This window comes from Microchirus variegatus (genome assembly GCF_963457635.1).
Source record: "Microchirus variegatus genome assembly, chromosome: 17".
In the NCBI taxonomy this organism is placed as follows: Eukaryota; Metazoa; Chordata; class Actinopteri; order Pleuronectiformes; family Soleidae; genus Microchirus; species Microchirus variegatus.
Window position 1 is genome coordinate 24,012,470 of NC_139818.1, and position 12,167 is coordinate 24,024,636.

The 12,167-nt window shown below is 40.5% G+C and overlaps 2 protein-coding genes across 2 annotated transcripts; one reads left to right on the top strand and one right to left on the bottom strand.

Annotated features, from left to right (window-relative positions):
• Positions 1–1,549: 1,549 nt before the first annotated feature.
• On the bottom strand, positions 1,550–4,039 carry desi1b (desumoylating isopeptidase 1b). Its single transcript, XM_083904096.1, has 6 exons — positions 3,676–4,039; positions 3,226–3,247; positions 3,078–3,147; positions 2,860–2,969; positions 2,460–2,582; positions 1,550–2,318 (listed from the first exon to the last, which is right to left on the bottom strand). The coding sequence occupies exons 1-6, from the start codon at positions 3,761–3,763 to the stop codon at positions 2,225–2,227; spliced, it is 507 nt and encodes a 168-aa protein (XP_083760222.1). The 5' UTR covers positions 3,764–4,039; the 3' UTR covers positions 1,550–2,224.
• A 143-nt stretch (positions 4,040–4,182) lies between these two features.
• xrcc6 (X-ray repair complementing defective repair in Chinese hamster cells 6) lies at positions 4,183–11,183 on the top strand. The gene is made up of 13 exons (XM_083903418.1): positions 4,183–4,224; positions 5,272–5,355; positions 5,588–5,700; positions 5,833–5,974; positions 7,210–7,461; positions 7,559–7,745; positions 8,198–8,384; positions 8,469–8,637; positions 9,407–9,571; positions 9,702–9,831; positions 10,374–10,474; positions 10,576–10,692; positions 10,785–11,183. The coding sequence occupies exons 2-13, from the start codon at positions 5,283–5,285 to the stop codon at positions 10,982–10,984; spliced, it is 1,836 nt and encodes a 611-aa protein (XP_083759544.1). The 5' UTR covers positions 4,183–4,224; positions 5,272–5,282; the 3' UTR covers positions 10,985–11,183.
• Positions 11,184–12,167: the final 984 nt, after the last annotated feature.

The window sequence follows — 12,167 nt, forward strand, 5'->3', positions numbered from 1 at the left end:
AATCGTTATCGCATTAAACGTGTTTGCTATTTACCACTGAATAGCTATCGGGGGCGTGGCCAGAATCCCGCGTTAACCAATGAGAGCGAGTTGAGCGGGAAACAGATGTTGCGTACTTTTGTTTTGAACCGTAACTTTCTTATTTGGGGAGCGTTTCTCAGCACAAAACATTTCGCACACACAACAGTCTATTAACAGTCTATTCTGAAATCACGTTAAATCACACGAGTTTCTGTGAGATCTTGAATCCCTGGAATCTCCGCCCTGAAATCGCTTACGTGACTGGATCGTCTAATCTGCGCTTTCTCAGGATTAAAACGTTGGACATTGGTTACTAAATTCGTTGGCTTTAGCGACCATGGTCACTCTTATACAGAGACCAAAAAATATACGATTATTTTACTTACTTTAGTCCATAAAAACATTTAAAAATGTAAAAACTTGACCCTAAATGTGATGATTTGTCCACAAACCAAAGATTGATGCATTTTTACGGAGCAAAGCAACTCAAAATAATCACATTTGAGAAGCTTAAATCAGAGAAAAATAAACCACAACCAATAAATCAAGAGGACAAAAATCTGATTTTAGTAGCAATAGTTTTAGCAGAGAACGAGTGCGTTCTCACATGTTTAAGGTAAATATTTGACATCTTTTTGTACATTTTTAATTCATGTCGTGTGCAAACATCATCTGGAAAAACCACCGTCTTCTACTTCATTTGAGAATATAACGTGTAAATATGCTTATTTAAAGGAATTTCCTACATATATTTTTTAGTTAAATAAGGGCTGTACAAAATATTATATGAGTATTTATTATTATTATTATTATTATAATAACAGCAGTTTGAAAACATGACTAGAGAGATCTTTATTAGAGTTTTTCACATCTGTAGCAGAACACAAAGTGACACAAATTGACCGTAGCGTAGTGAATACAGTGAGTGCGTTAAAAAACTTTAAATGAGGAGAATAATGGTTCCATGTTGTCGCGGTGAACCTCATGTGTGGCAGAAACACAACTATAATAAATGCACAAATACAAACACAGTAGCCAAGTAAATCCGGTGTTTTTCGGTGTGTCGTATTCAGTAGGGCTGCAACAGCGAACGTTATGTTCATAAATAGATGATTATTATTTTAAATAATGACGTTCTGAAATGTCTTCTTTTGTAGCAAAAAAACAACAACAACACGTATATGCTGTATGTACTTGTGCTTCTTATAACAACAGAACTCTGTACCCACGCTGTTCTTCACGAGAGGATTGTTTATAGTTATCGGAGCCACTTTTGATGATGAAATATTAAAAAAAAACTGTGAAAATACCACAAGGGTTTGGTTTGATTCGTGTTTGAAACACTCGACGAGACCTGCAGACACAGACTGAACGTGACAAACATGACAGCTGTTCTCCGTCAGGTTAACTTTAATAAGAAAATGTGTTTATGAACCATGACAGGAAATAAGGGCTGAGAAATAAATTGAGGGTTTTGAGAGAATAAAGACACTGATTCACAAAGACGTTTTGGTCATAAACAGTTCATTTAATGCCTCATAAAAAGCTGTAGTGAACCTGCAGTGACACCCAGTGGCTGCTTTCTGATACTACATTCACTCACAACAGGATCCTGGAACAGGCAGAAGACACGATATACTGTGTATATAGAGCTGTGAAGACTCTGACAAGGATATTTAAGAGTCACAGCTTAAAAACTCTTCCATATTTTAAATACTTTATTATGTTTTAAATACAAACAGGAACAATGATTATGTGAATTAAGCTTCAGTAAATCACGCTATTGTTAAAACTCCTTACCCTATCGCTCAGTGCACAAATAAAACATCGATTACAAAGAGTATCATAACCTATATATGAGCCTTGTGAATGCATCCGTGGATTTAAAAGTACTTATTATCACCGACAAGCAATAAAAAGTATAAATATGTCAGCTCGTCACCTCCAAATCAATGTTTGGATTTAAGTGATCTTAAATGTTATGATGTTTTCTTAAATATATATTATATTTTGGCCCCATAATTTGAATATACACATTCAAAAATAACTACAACCCCCCCCCCCCCCCCCCACACCTCCCTGAAGCATCCACATTTGAGACACACCAACGCCAAACTGTGTAGAAAACTGTCTGGTGAACATCTCACTCACATTAACGCCCTTGAATAAAAGCATTGTCTTTAACATACACAAACCTATCTATCTATCCATCTATCGCTGTCCAGACATGTTGTTGCCTCCCTCCAGGATTTATGGCCATGGAATCCAGGAAGGGACGGAGAGCCTGGCCGAACGGCCTGAAGAGAAGAAAACACAGCAGATGGCGGCGTTACACCGATACTAACTTTGATTGATGTTTAAAAACGCTAAGACACGGTTTCATTAAAAGAAACCGCAAAGTCTGAAAGACAGAGAGAGAGAGAATGGCTTTGACTCACGTGGACAATATGTCCGATGGGAGGTCTGTGATGTACGATGGGATCTTTCTGCCCGTTAGGAACTGAGCCACCTCGCCGCTGAAAGTGTTGCAGTTGTGCTCGAACAAGTTGTACTTGTCACCTCTGTGAATGGAGAGAAGAGAACAGCGTGGGAGAGTGGACAAGAGACAGGAGTTCAGAGAAAAGACAAGAGAGGCCGGGACAGCGTGGTGATGAAGGACAGGTGTGTAGAGAATACTTTTTTTTTGTTTCTGTAGCTATTATGCCAGTGATTTGAGAGGCAAATCAACCTTTGATGCTTATGTGATGCTAATGTTTAATGTGTTACCCAAAACAATGAGAATATTCGCCTATAAGGTAACAACAGAAGATTATTTATATAGAAGATATTCACGTTTACCTGTATGCAGACTCTGACAGTGAAGTCAGATAGTCGACTAAGATCTCAGTAGTAACCTCAGTGTTGCCCAGGTCCACGATAGAGTCCGGGTCACCGAGCACAGTGCCGCCCTAAGACACAACACGACATGATGCGGTAAATATCTATGGACGCGTTGTTCAGGGAGTTTCACATTCTCACTTATTCTTGACTCCAAAGGTGGAAGAAGCCAGTCTTACTGGTGGACAACTGCTGATGCCTCCTCCACCAAAGAAGTACTCCTCACCATGGACAACAACAGCAGTGTGCCTGAAACACACAAAACAAGCCCATGGTTATGAATGAAACCAAGCTAATCAACACAAGTGAGGAAAAAGCTGCACTCACCATATTCCATCAAGCTGTTTTCCTAAAAAAAAAGAGGATAAAACAAATATGATTACTTTGGAGGATGTGTATGTTTACAATTGGAAAATAAATTCAAGTCGCAGGCCCTTAAAGAATACAAGATTAATGGAAATAATTTAGGTAAATTTATTTGCCTTTTTTTATAAATCAATTAATTAATTATTTATTTATTATTATTATACTTAGTTATTTATTTATTATCTATTTTCTCCTTACAAAAATGAGAATGTGAGTCTATCCCATCCAGTCCCTTTACACACTCCTGTACAGTAGGTGGCGGTATACGCAAACAAAAGCTGTAAACCCGCCATTAATAAGAAAGAAGAAGAAGAAGAAGCAGTGGCAGGCCCGAGCATCATCCCCGCTCTCTCCTGATTTCTCTCGCCGCCTGGGGAGCACTGACTTCGGCTTCGCTCGTCAGAAACTCACCTAGCATAGCCGAACTCAGCTGCCTGGCCATGCCTCTGGATATGTCGTAGATGTAAAGTTTCACTGGGAAGTTGTCGCTTTGCTCCATTATTAGGAAGATAAAAGTGTAACTACAGCTAATTCTGCTAAAAAAAAAAATGTAATTCAAAGTCAGCTGACTCTGAGCAACTTAAAGCTAAGTCGCTATTTAGCTTAGCGGTAGCTAGCAAACGGGTTGATATATATTTATATATATCGTTACGGTAACAAACACGAGACAGAATGTTGAAACTAAAACGAAGTTTAAATAAGAAATTCCTGAAAAGAAGTCTAGTAAAAGTAGCCGGAGATGACACAGCAGAAGTCACTGTGTCACACTGTAAACAATAACACAGACGAGCCTGTGAACGACACGCCCCGCCCACTTCACCGGGATTGGCTACGATCTTTGACAAGCACTTGTCTGACCAATAGATGACGAGACGACGATGACGTATTGTGAGCGTGCGCGTCGTTCACTTCCTCAACAGCGCCAGTCATTGAAACTGAAAGAAGTAAATTAGCGCCTTGGTAAGTGAAATTAGCAGGATTCACGTACTATTTATCTTTTTATTTTCAAGTGTTTACGTCATTACGTTTGTGTGCACTGTTTGCAAGACAGAGTCGTGAACGAAACGGCCCCCCGAAAAATCCGATAAGATGAAGCGAACTGTGGCTCATTAGCAGCTAAGCTAGCGCATGCTAAAGTTATCAGTTTAATGAACCTGTGATTTAACCAGGTGAATCCCATTGAGATTAAAAACCTCTATTCATAGGGAGACACGGGTAGGCACTGAAGTCAAGCTACGTGACACTTGTTTCTCGTGTTGTCAAACTATCTGAGGCTGAATTTTAACGCCCTCCTTACAAAGGTTTTTACGGTAACGAGCCGGCTGATTTCCAAGGACATTAACATCCGGTTTTCAAAATAAAACTCGGAGAGTTTACCGTGTCGTTTAAAAGCACATTTTTGATTGGTAAAAAAAAACAATCGAAATTAAAATTCTCACAGCTATGTTTCAGAGACTTACAAACTGGAATTTGAGAAACTGTATAATGATAGTTCTCTAAATGTTATGAGTGAAAATTATAAAGATTTGTGAAGCACATTGGTATATATTAGTGTACTGGATATCAGACATTTTACTGTACAGTTTTTGAGAAATTACAAGTTAAAAGGCTGACTTTTTAATCAAAAAGGTTTCATTTCTATTATTTTGAAAACCGGATGTTGATGCCCTTCACAAATCAGCTTGACACTTTTTACCGTAAACGCATTTAAGGAGACGCAATTTGTTATTTCTCAGTAGCACTGTTCAAAAACTGTGAAGTTTTTAAAACGCAAGAAAACAGTACTGTTTAGATTCTTCATCTCTCTATTGACACAAATTCAATACAGAACCAGATTTGCTGCAGCATCGGAAGATGTTATTGTTGTTGTGTTGCGGGTTTGATCTATTGCTGTTTAGGGTTCATAGCCACTTTAACCCATTTTACCTTCTTTTAATCCCGTTTAAATCTGGTCCACATGCTGTGTTACCACATTGTCTTGTTATAAACTGCTTTATATGTGGACAGGAACATTCCCAATGGCAGAGTGGAACGCCTACTACCGCAATGAGGATGAGGATGAAGAGCAGGAGGAAGGAGAGGAATCTGGAGGTGAGATTACACTTTATCATGTGATCTTATACCAAGGCTATCCAAAGTGGGTAGCGTAACATTTTGACTATTATTTAGAATATGGAATACTTGCTTGTACTTACTTGACACTAGGTGTTTACTTTTACATCAGGTTTCAATTCTGGCATCCTTGTTGTCGTTATTCTGTCTATGTGATCATGATCGTAGGTGAAATCATCAAAAAACAAATCAGGATTTCTGTCTTTGTCAGAATATTACAAAGTCACAGGGAGAGACAGTTTGGTCTTCTTGGTCGACGCTTCCAGGGAAATGTATGTTAAAGGTGAAGACGGAGAGTCATCTAACTTTGACATGACCATGCAGGTAAGATGGACACTTGTCTTTGTCGCGTGTTATCACTTTAATTAGCTCGAGTTATTGACGATATTATTCATGCAATGAGGCAAGTGTAAAGGATGATGAATGATAACAAGTGTCTGTGTTGTGTCTGTGTAGGCCATACGCAACGTCTACGCCAGTAAGATCATTAGCAGTGACAGCGACCTGGTGGCTCTGGTTTTCTACGGCACCGAACAAAGCAAAAACCCCAAGAACTCGTTCAAGCACGTCTATGTTTACCATGACCTCGACGGACCTGGTAAGAAACGGAACAACTGCCCAACGCGTCCTTTTTGATGCACGGTGTGTCCTCTAGAGCCGCAACTAAGGATTATTTACTTATGTTTGGTCCATTAAATGTCAGAAAATGTTAAAGAACTTTGACCGAAAAGATTGAGTTTTAATGATTTCTTTGTTGTGTTGAGCAAAGAAACAAAGAAAATATTCACATTTAAGAAGCTGAAACAACCTGAAATCTTGTTTTAATAATGAAAAAAGCTTCAAACCGATTTATCGATTATCAAAGTAGTTGACAATAGGGCTGTAACGATACGCAAACTCACGATTCGATTTGTATCACGATTTTTGACCCACGATTCGATACATTCCACGATTTTTTTATTTTATTTAAAAAACATTTTATTTAATATTTATTTATTTACTTACATAACAACTTAATGTAACATTTAATAATAAATATTTTGGAACACTGTGAACAGATTTGAACATAAATAAATAAATAAATAACCAAAGATTTCTCTCTTTTCTGTAACAAAACAATACTGTTGAAAAATGCAAAGTAAATGATCAATCAGACTGGGATTTGTCCCCAAAGCATGCTGGGAAGTGTAGTTCTTCATTAGAAGCAGTTTTGTTCCAGTGGAAATAACTTGTTTTGATAAACAGCAAAGGACAGACAACATTTCCGCTTGTATTTCTTGAAAGTCAGTTGTTGTTTTGCTCTTATTTTGGGGCTGGATCCGCAAATCTTGGTCGTAGATTGATAAAAAAATGGTACCGTTAGAGTCTGTGGATTCTCCGTTGTTTACATAATCACGCTGACGCTCCGGTGCCGCTTTTAATCGTGTGCGCTGGAAAGGTTTTTTTCCGCTCCTGCGGGTTTGATCCATCTGGGTTTTAACTGTGTTTGGTAAACATAAGAATGGTTTATATGAGCGTATAGCTGAGTTTCTGACCTTTCTGTAGGTATGCAGCATGTCTGTGTTTGTTAAAGTTAGACATGGTTTACAGACGTTTTTGTCGCTGCGTCTGACGCTGCCCCTGGTAAAGAAGAGATTAACGCGATTAAAAAACATCACAATTAACGCGATAATTTGACACCACTAATAAAAAATAATAGTAATTTGAAAAGTGTGGTAGCACTAACAGCTCATATCATTTCGATACGCATATTGTTACAGCCCGAGTTGACAATTCATTCATTTAGTAGTTGAGTGTCCTAGTGTCCTCCTCACGTCTGTCTGTCTTTCACAGGTGCAAAGCGAGTGCAGGACGTGGACGCTCTGCGGGGAGAAAAGGGCGCCCGGTTAGCGGCGGAGACCATGGGCAGCGGGGAGACGTCGCTGGGCGACGCCCTGTGGTGCTGCGCCAACCTGTACAGCGACGTCAAGCTTCGCCTCTCGCACAAGAGGCTCATGGTCTTCACCTGCAGGGACCAACCACACGGTGGCGACAGCGTGAAGGACCGACAGGCTCGCACCAAAGCCGGTGACCTCAAAGAGACGGGTGGGTCTGAAGCAAAGGCTGCTGCTGCTGTGATTCTCTTCTGGACTAAGCAACCATTGACTCACGCCCTCCCCTCCCCCTCCTCTCTCTCTCTTAGGTGTTGTGATTGATTTGATGCACCTGATGAAACCAGGCGGCTTCGATGTCTCTCTGTTCTTCCGTGACGTTGTCAGTCCACCAGAGGATGAGAGCGAGCTGGGGTTGCAGGTGGAGCCCTGCGGTAAACTGGATGACCTGAATAAGAGGGTGCGGGCCAAAGAGGTCAAGAAGAGAGTCCTGTCAAGGTAGTTTCAAAAAACTTCTGGTCAATGGTAGTGTTTTTTTGGGGGGTGCATTATGTAATAAATGATAAAATCCTCCTAATATGTCACAGAGACTCAGGAATAATGTTCATATAACAAACTGAACTCACCAACAACAACAGTACAGACAAAATATTTGCATTAAAAATATATTTTGCAGACTGCAAATCATGTTTATGTTTTGAAATCATGCTTTGGCATGTGGCGCCACCTACTTTTGACTACCAATCATTGCAGTCGGTAGAGTCTCAGCTGCCGAGCAACCACGGGTTGCCAGTTTGGTCAGAAAACGAAACCTAAAAGACCTCTGTGTTTTGAGTTTGAGTGTAGTAACTGTTTTTGACAACATTCTTACATATGGTGCCTTTAACTCTCTTTAACCCTCTCTCCTGTTATTCGCTACCTTGCTGTTTTTTTTTGTTTTGTTTTTTTAGATTTAACCTGACTCTGGGTGAGGGTTTAAATGTGGCCGTGGGACTTTATCAACCAACTAAGACGGCTACGAAACCTGGTTCCATCAAACTTTACAGGGAGTCCAACGAGCCGGTCCGCAGCAAAACGCGCGTCTTCCACACTCAGACTGGCAGCCTGCTGCTGCCCAGTGAGATTAAGAAGGCACAGGTATTTACCAGACCCACAAAATGACTAAACTGAATGTGTCTTGTCACACTTCATTAACCGCTCTTTTATTTATCACGTGTGTAGATTTATGGTAAAAAGAAGATCGTGATGGAGAGGGACGAAGCCGCCTCCATCAAGAAGTTCGATGACCCCGGATTGTTACTCATTGGATTCAAACCTATGGAGAAACTCAAAGTGCACCATCATATCCGGCCTGCCAACTTCATCTATCCTGAGGAAAATGAGATTAAAGGTAACATTTTTGAAGGAAAAGCACTTTTATTTAAATAAATATAACATTAAATGAATCAGAAATACACTCTGTACATTGTTAATGTGGTAAACGACTATTCTAGCTGCAAACGTCTGGTTTTTAATAAAATATGTACATAAGATTCAAGATTCAAGAATTCAAGATTCAAGAATTTTTTATTGTCATTATGGGGACATAACGAAATTTTGCAGTGACTCCCGGCTTAAAAGCACATGATAAAATAACAAGATTGACGAAAGACTTATCACTTAAAGGACACAACAAAATGTAAACGCAACAGAAGACTTAAACACTTGAATCAGACACAATAATGTAAACACAACAAAATATATGACTAAAAACAACATATAACAAAATATAAGATATAAGACTAGAAATGTATATAATATAAATATATATATATATATATAAATGTTTAGAGGCCCATTTCAATCTTCTAATGGTACATTGTGTTTGCTAATGGCGTTAGAAGGCTATTGTATGATTAAAAAAACCCTTGAAAACCTTTGTGCGATGATGTTAGCACAGCTGAAAACAGTTGCTGGTTCTTTGATGATTATTTCTAATCTTGTCAATGTCGTGACTATATTTTCTATTCATTTTGCAACTCTTTTGATGAACAAAAGTCTGACTTTTAATGGAAAACACAACACAAATTGTATAGGTGACGAGCCAGAACCTCATTTTTGAGGATTGTGGATGGGTTGGGGTGAATTTCACAACTCTAAATGTGTTTTCTCCTCCTCAGGCAGTGCGTGCCTCTTCTCTGCGCTGTTGACAAAGTGTCGCGAGAAGAACGTGTTCGCTCTGTGCCGCTGCATCGCCCGCAGAAACAACCCTCCGCGGTTTGTTGCCCTGGTGCCTCAGAAGGAGGAGATGGATGAGGAGACACGAATACAGATCACACCGCCAGGTAATTCAAAACAAAACAAAACTGCTGTTTTACTGGGGGAAGTATGAGAGTGTTGTTTTGGGAAATGTCTTCATACACATGAATGTATTTGCTGTATTAACTGTGACCTTTTATGACGCACCTGTGTCAGGTTTCAACGTCATCTACCTGCCGTACGCCGACGACCTGCGAACGGTGGATCCTCCTCAGTGTCCTCGAGCCTCACAAGCACAGGTGGACGTGATGAAACAAATCGTCTCCAAACTACGCTTCAAGTACAGGTTTGTGCAGGTTTTTTGATGCTCTAAAATGGAGCTTATCTACGGAAGAATTGTGAGTTTAAAGTCAGCATTCTCAGAAAAAATCAGAGTTATGACTTAAACTCAGAATTTTTAATTCAAACTCACTGTTCTGACTTTAAAAATCAGAAATCGGACTTTGTTCTTGGAATTCTGACTTCATTCTAGGAATTCTGATTTTAAACTAATTCTGACTTTATTATCGGAATTCTGAAGTTATTCTCGGAATTCTGACTTCTAAGCTCAGAATTCTGTTACTATCAGAATTCTGACTTTATTATCGAAATTCTGACATTATTCTCGGGAATTCTGACTTTATTCAGAGTTTAAAACTCAGAATTCAGACTTTAAAGCCGAGAATTCTGACTTTATTCTCGGAATTCTCGCTTTATTCTCGGAATTCTGACTTTAAAACTGAGAATTCTGACTTTAAAACATTTTTTTCCTGTGTGGCCCTGATCCTCTTCATTTCCTAATTTGATTCTAAAATTCTTTCTGTTTCGGTTCTTCACGATGTGATACAGGAGCGAGGCGTTTGAGAACCCCGTCATCCAGCAGCATTACAGGAACCTGGAGGCCTTGGCTCTGGATATGGTTGCTCCAGAAGAGACGGACGACCTCATCAGTAAGACACACACACACACACACACACACACAATAACCAGATATAACCCTGGCCGCCTCTTCATCGTCTCACACTTCCCTCTGTGTCCGTATCTGCCTCAGTGCCAAAGGTGGAACAGATGGACAAGCGTCTGGGTCCTTTGGTCCAGGACTTTAAAGACCTGGTCTACCCTGCCTACTACAACCCGGACACCAAACCTGCTGCCAAACGCAAAACAGGTCAGGAGAAAATGTCCCAGAAAATGGCCTCGGTGCTCAAATCGGCACCAATGACTCGACTCGGTCTCACTTTTCTGTTGTTGACCCCGCAGCCGATTCAGGAGGCGCAGCTGAAAAGAAGCCAAAAACGGAGGTGTCGGAGGACGAGCTGAAGGCCCACGTGCAGAAAGGCACTCTGGGAAAACTGACGGTGCCGGTGCTGAAGGAGGCCTGCAAACAATTTGGGATCCGGACAACGGGGACCAAGAAACAGGATCTGATAGATGCTCTTACTGACCAAATGGGCTCATGAATTAAAAGTCTTTTATTTTCCTAAGTCTTTTGCCTGGTTCTCTCTGGACACGCGGCGTGTGATTATGGGTTAATTTTGCTGGGAACCGCGTGGAAAAAAAGGAGAAACTGACGAGTTCTGACACTCGTACGTCACGTCTAGCGTGAACCAGGTTATAGAATCTGTCTTTTCTATGTACTTACTTCAGGTGAGAGGTTTCTACGGCAGCCTGTGAGTGTTTTTTGCGTTTTGAAGCAGAAGCTAACGACGTAAAGGAAGAAGAAAGAATCCTGGACAAAGAAGGCGGATTCCAACAAAGACGTTAAAATAAAATTAAACTTGTACCTTTAAAAAAAAAAAAACGGGTATTAAAATAAAAGTCAAACTTTAGCATCCAGGCTGCATCTAATATGTTTCGTTGTTATTGAATAAGTGCTTGTGTTAACGTTCTGTGCATCCAAGGCAGCATTTCCAGTTCTTCTTGAAGTGACGGTGAAAGGTGAAAGGTGTGTCCTTCTAAAGCGAGAAGGCAGCAGCGTGAGCCACATACCTGGAACCTCGTCACGCCATTGTTTCATACAGAATCGGAGGCCGTGTTCCTGCGGTAGGGCAGGCCCGCGCAGGCGAACGCCCGCAAACGCCCGCCACACAACAAGGAAGAAGAAGAAGAGATCAGTACTCTGAGCACATGTGACTCACATCAGCTGGTGAGTCAGTGGAAGTAGATGGTTTTTCCTGGAGGAGGATCGTCAGCCTTCACACTCAGGTAATGGAAGCCTAAAAATACACTCAAAATGAAAGAGCCACGATCAGATTTACTTCACTTGAACTGTGACAGTTTTGTTATTGGTCGTCTGCCACTTTACTTCCTGTGTTGTCCAGTTCTCCCATGATTCAACTCTCAAATCTAATCTCAAATGCAACCTTTAAACCTTTGCTATTCTTTCAAAACAGGCTATGGATCCTCTCATGGGTCAATAAACACTCTCGCACTTTGACACCTGGGAGGTTTTCACTGTGATACCACATCACATAATAACAATAACAAAACACGATCACCACTTTTGAACTTTCAGGGCTTTTACACTGAAAGCCACCGGAGCCTCAGTGCTGCCACCTATCTTCTGGCTGGAAGTCTGACGAGTGCTTAAAACGATGGAGTGTCGGTGTGAAAAGGACAACGCCGAGGAGGCTGCTGCAGGTG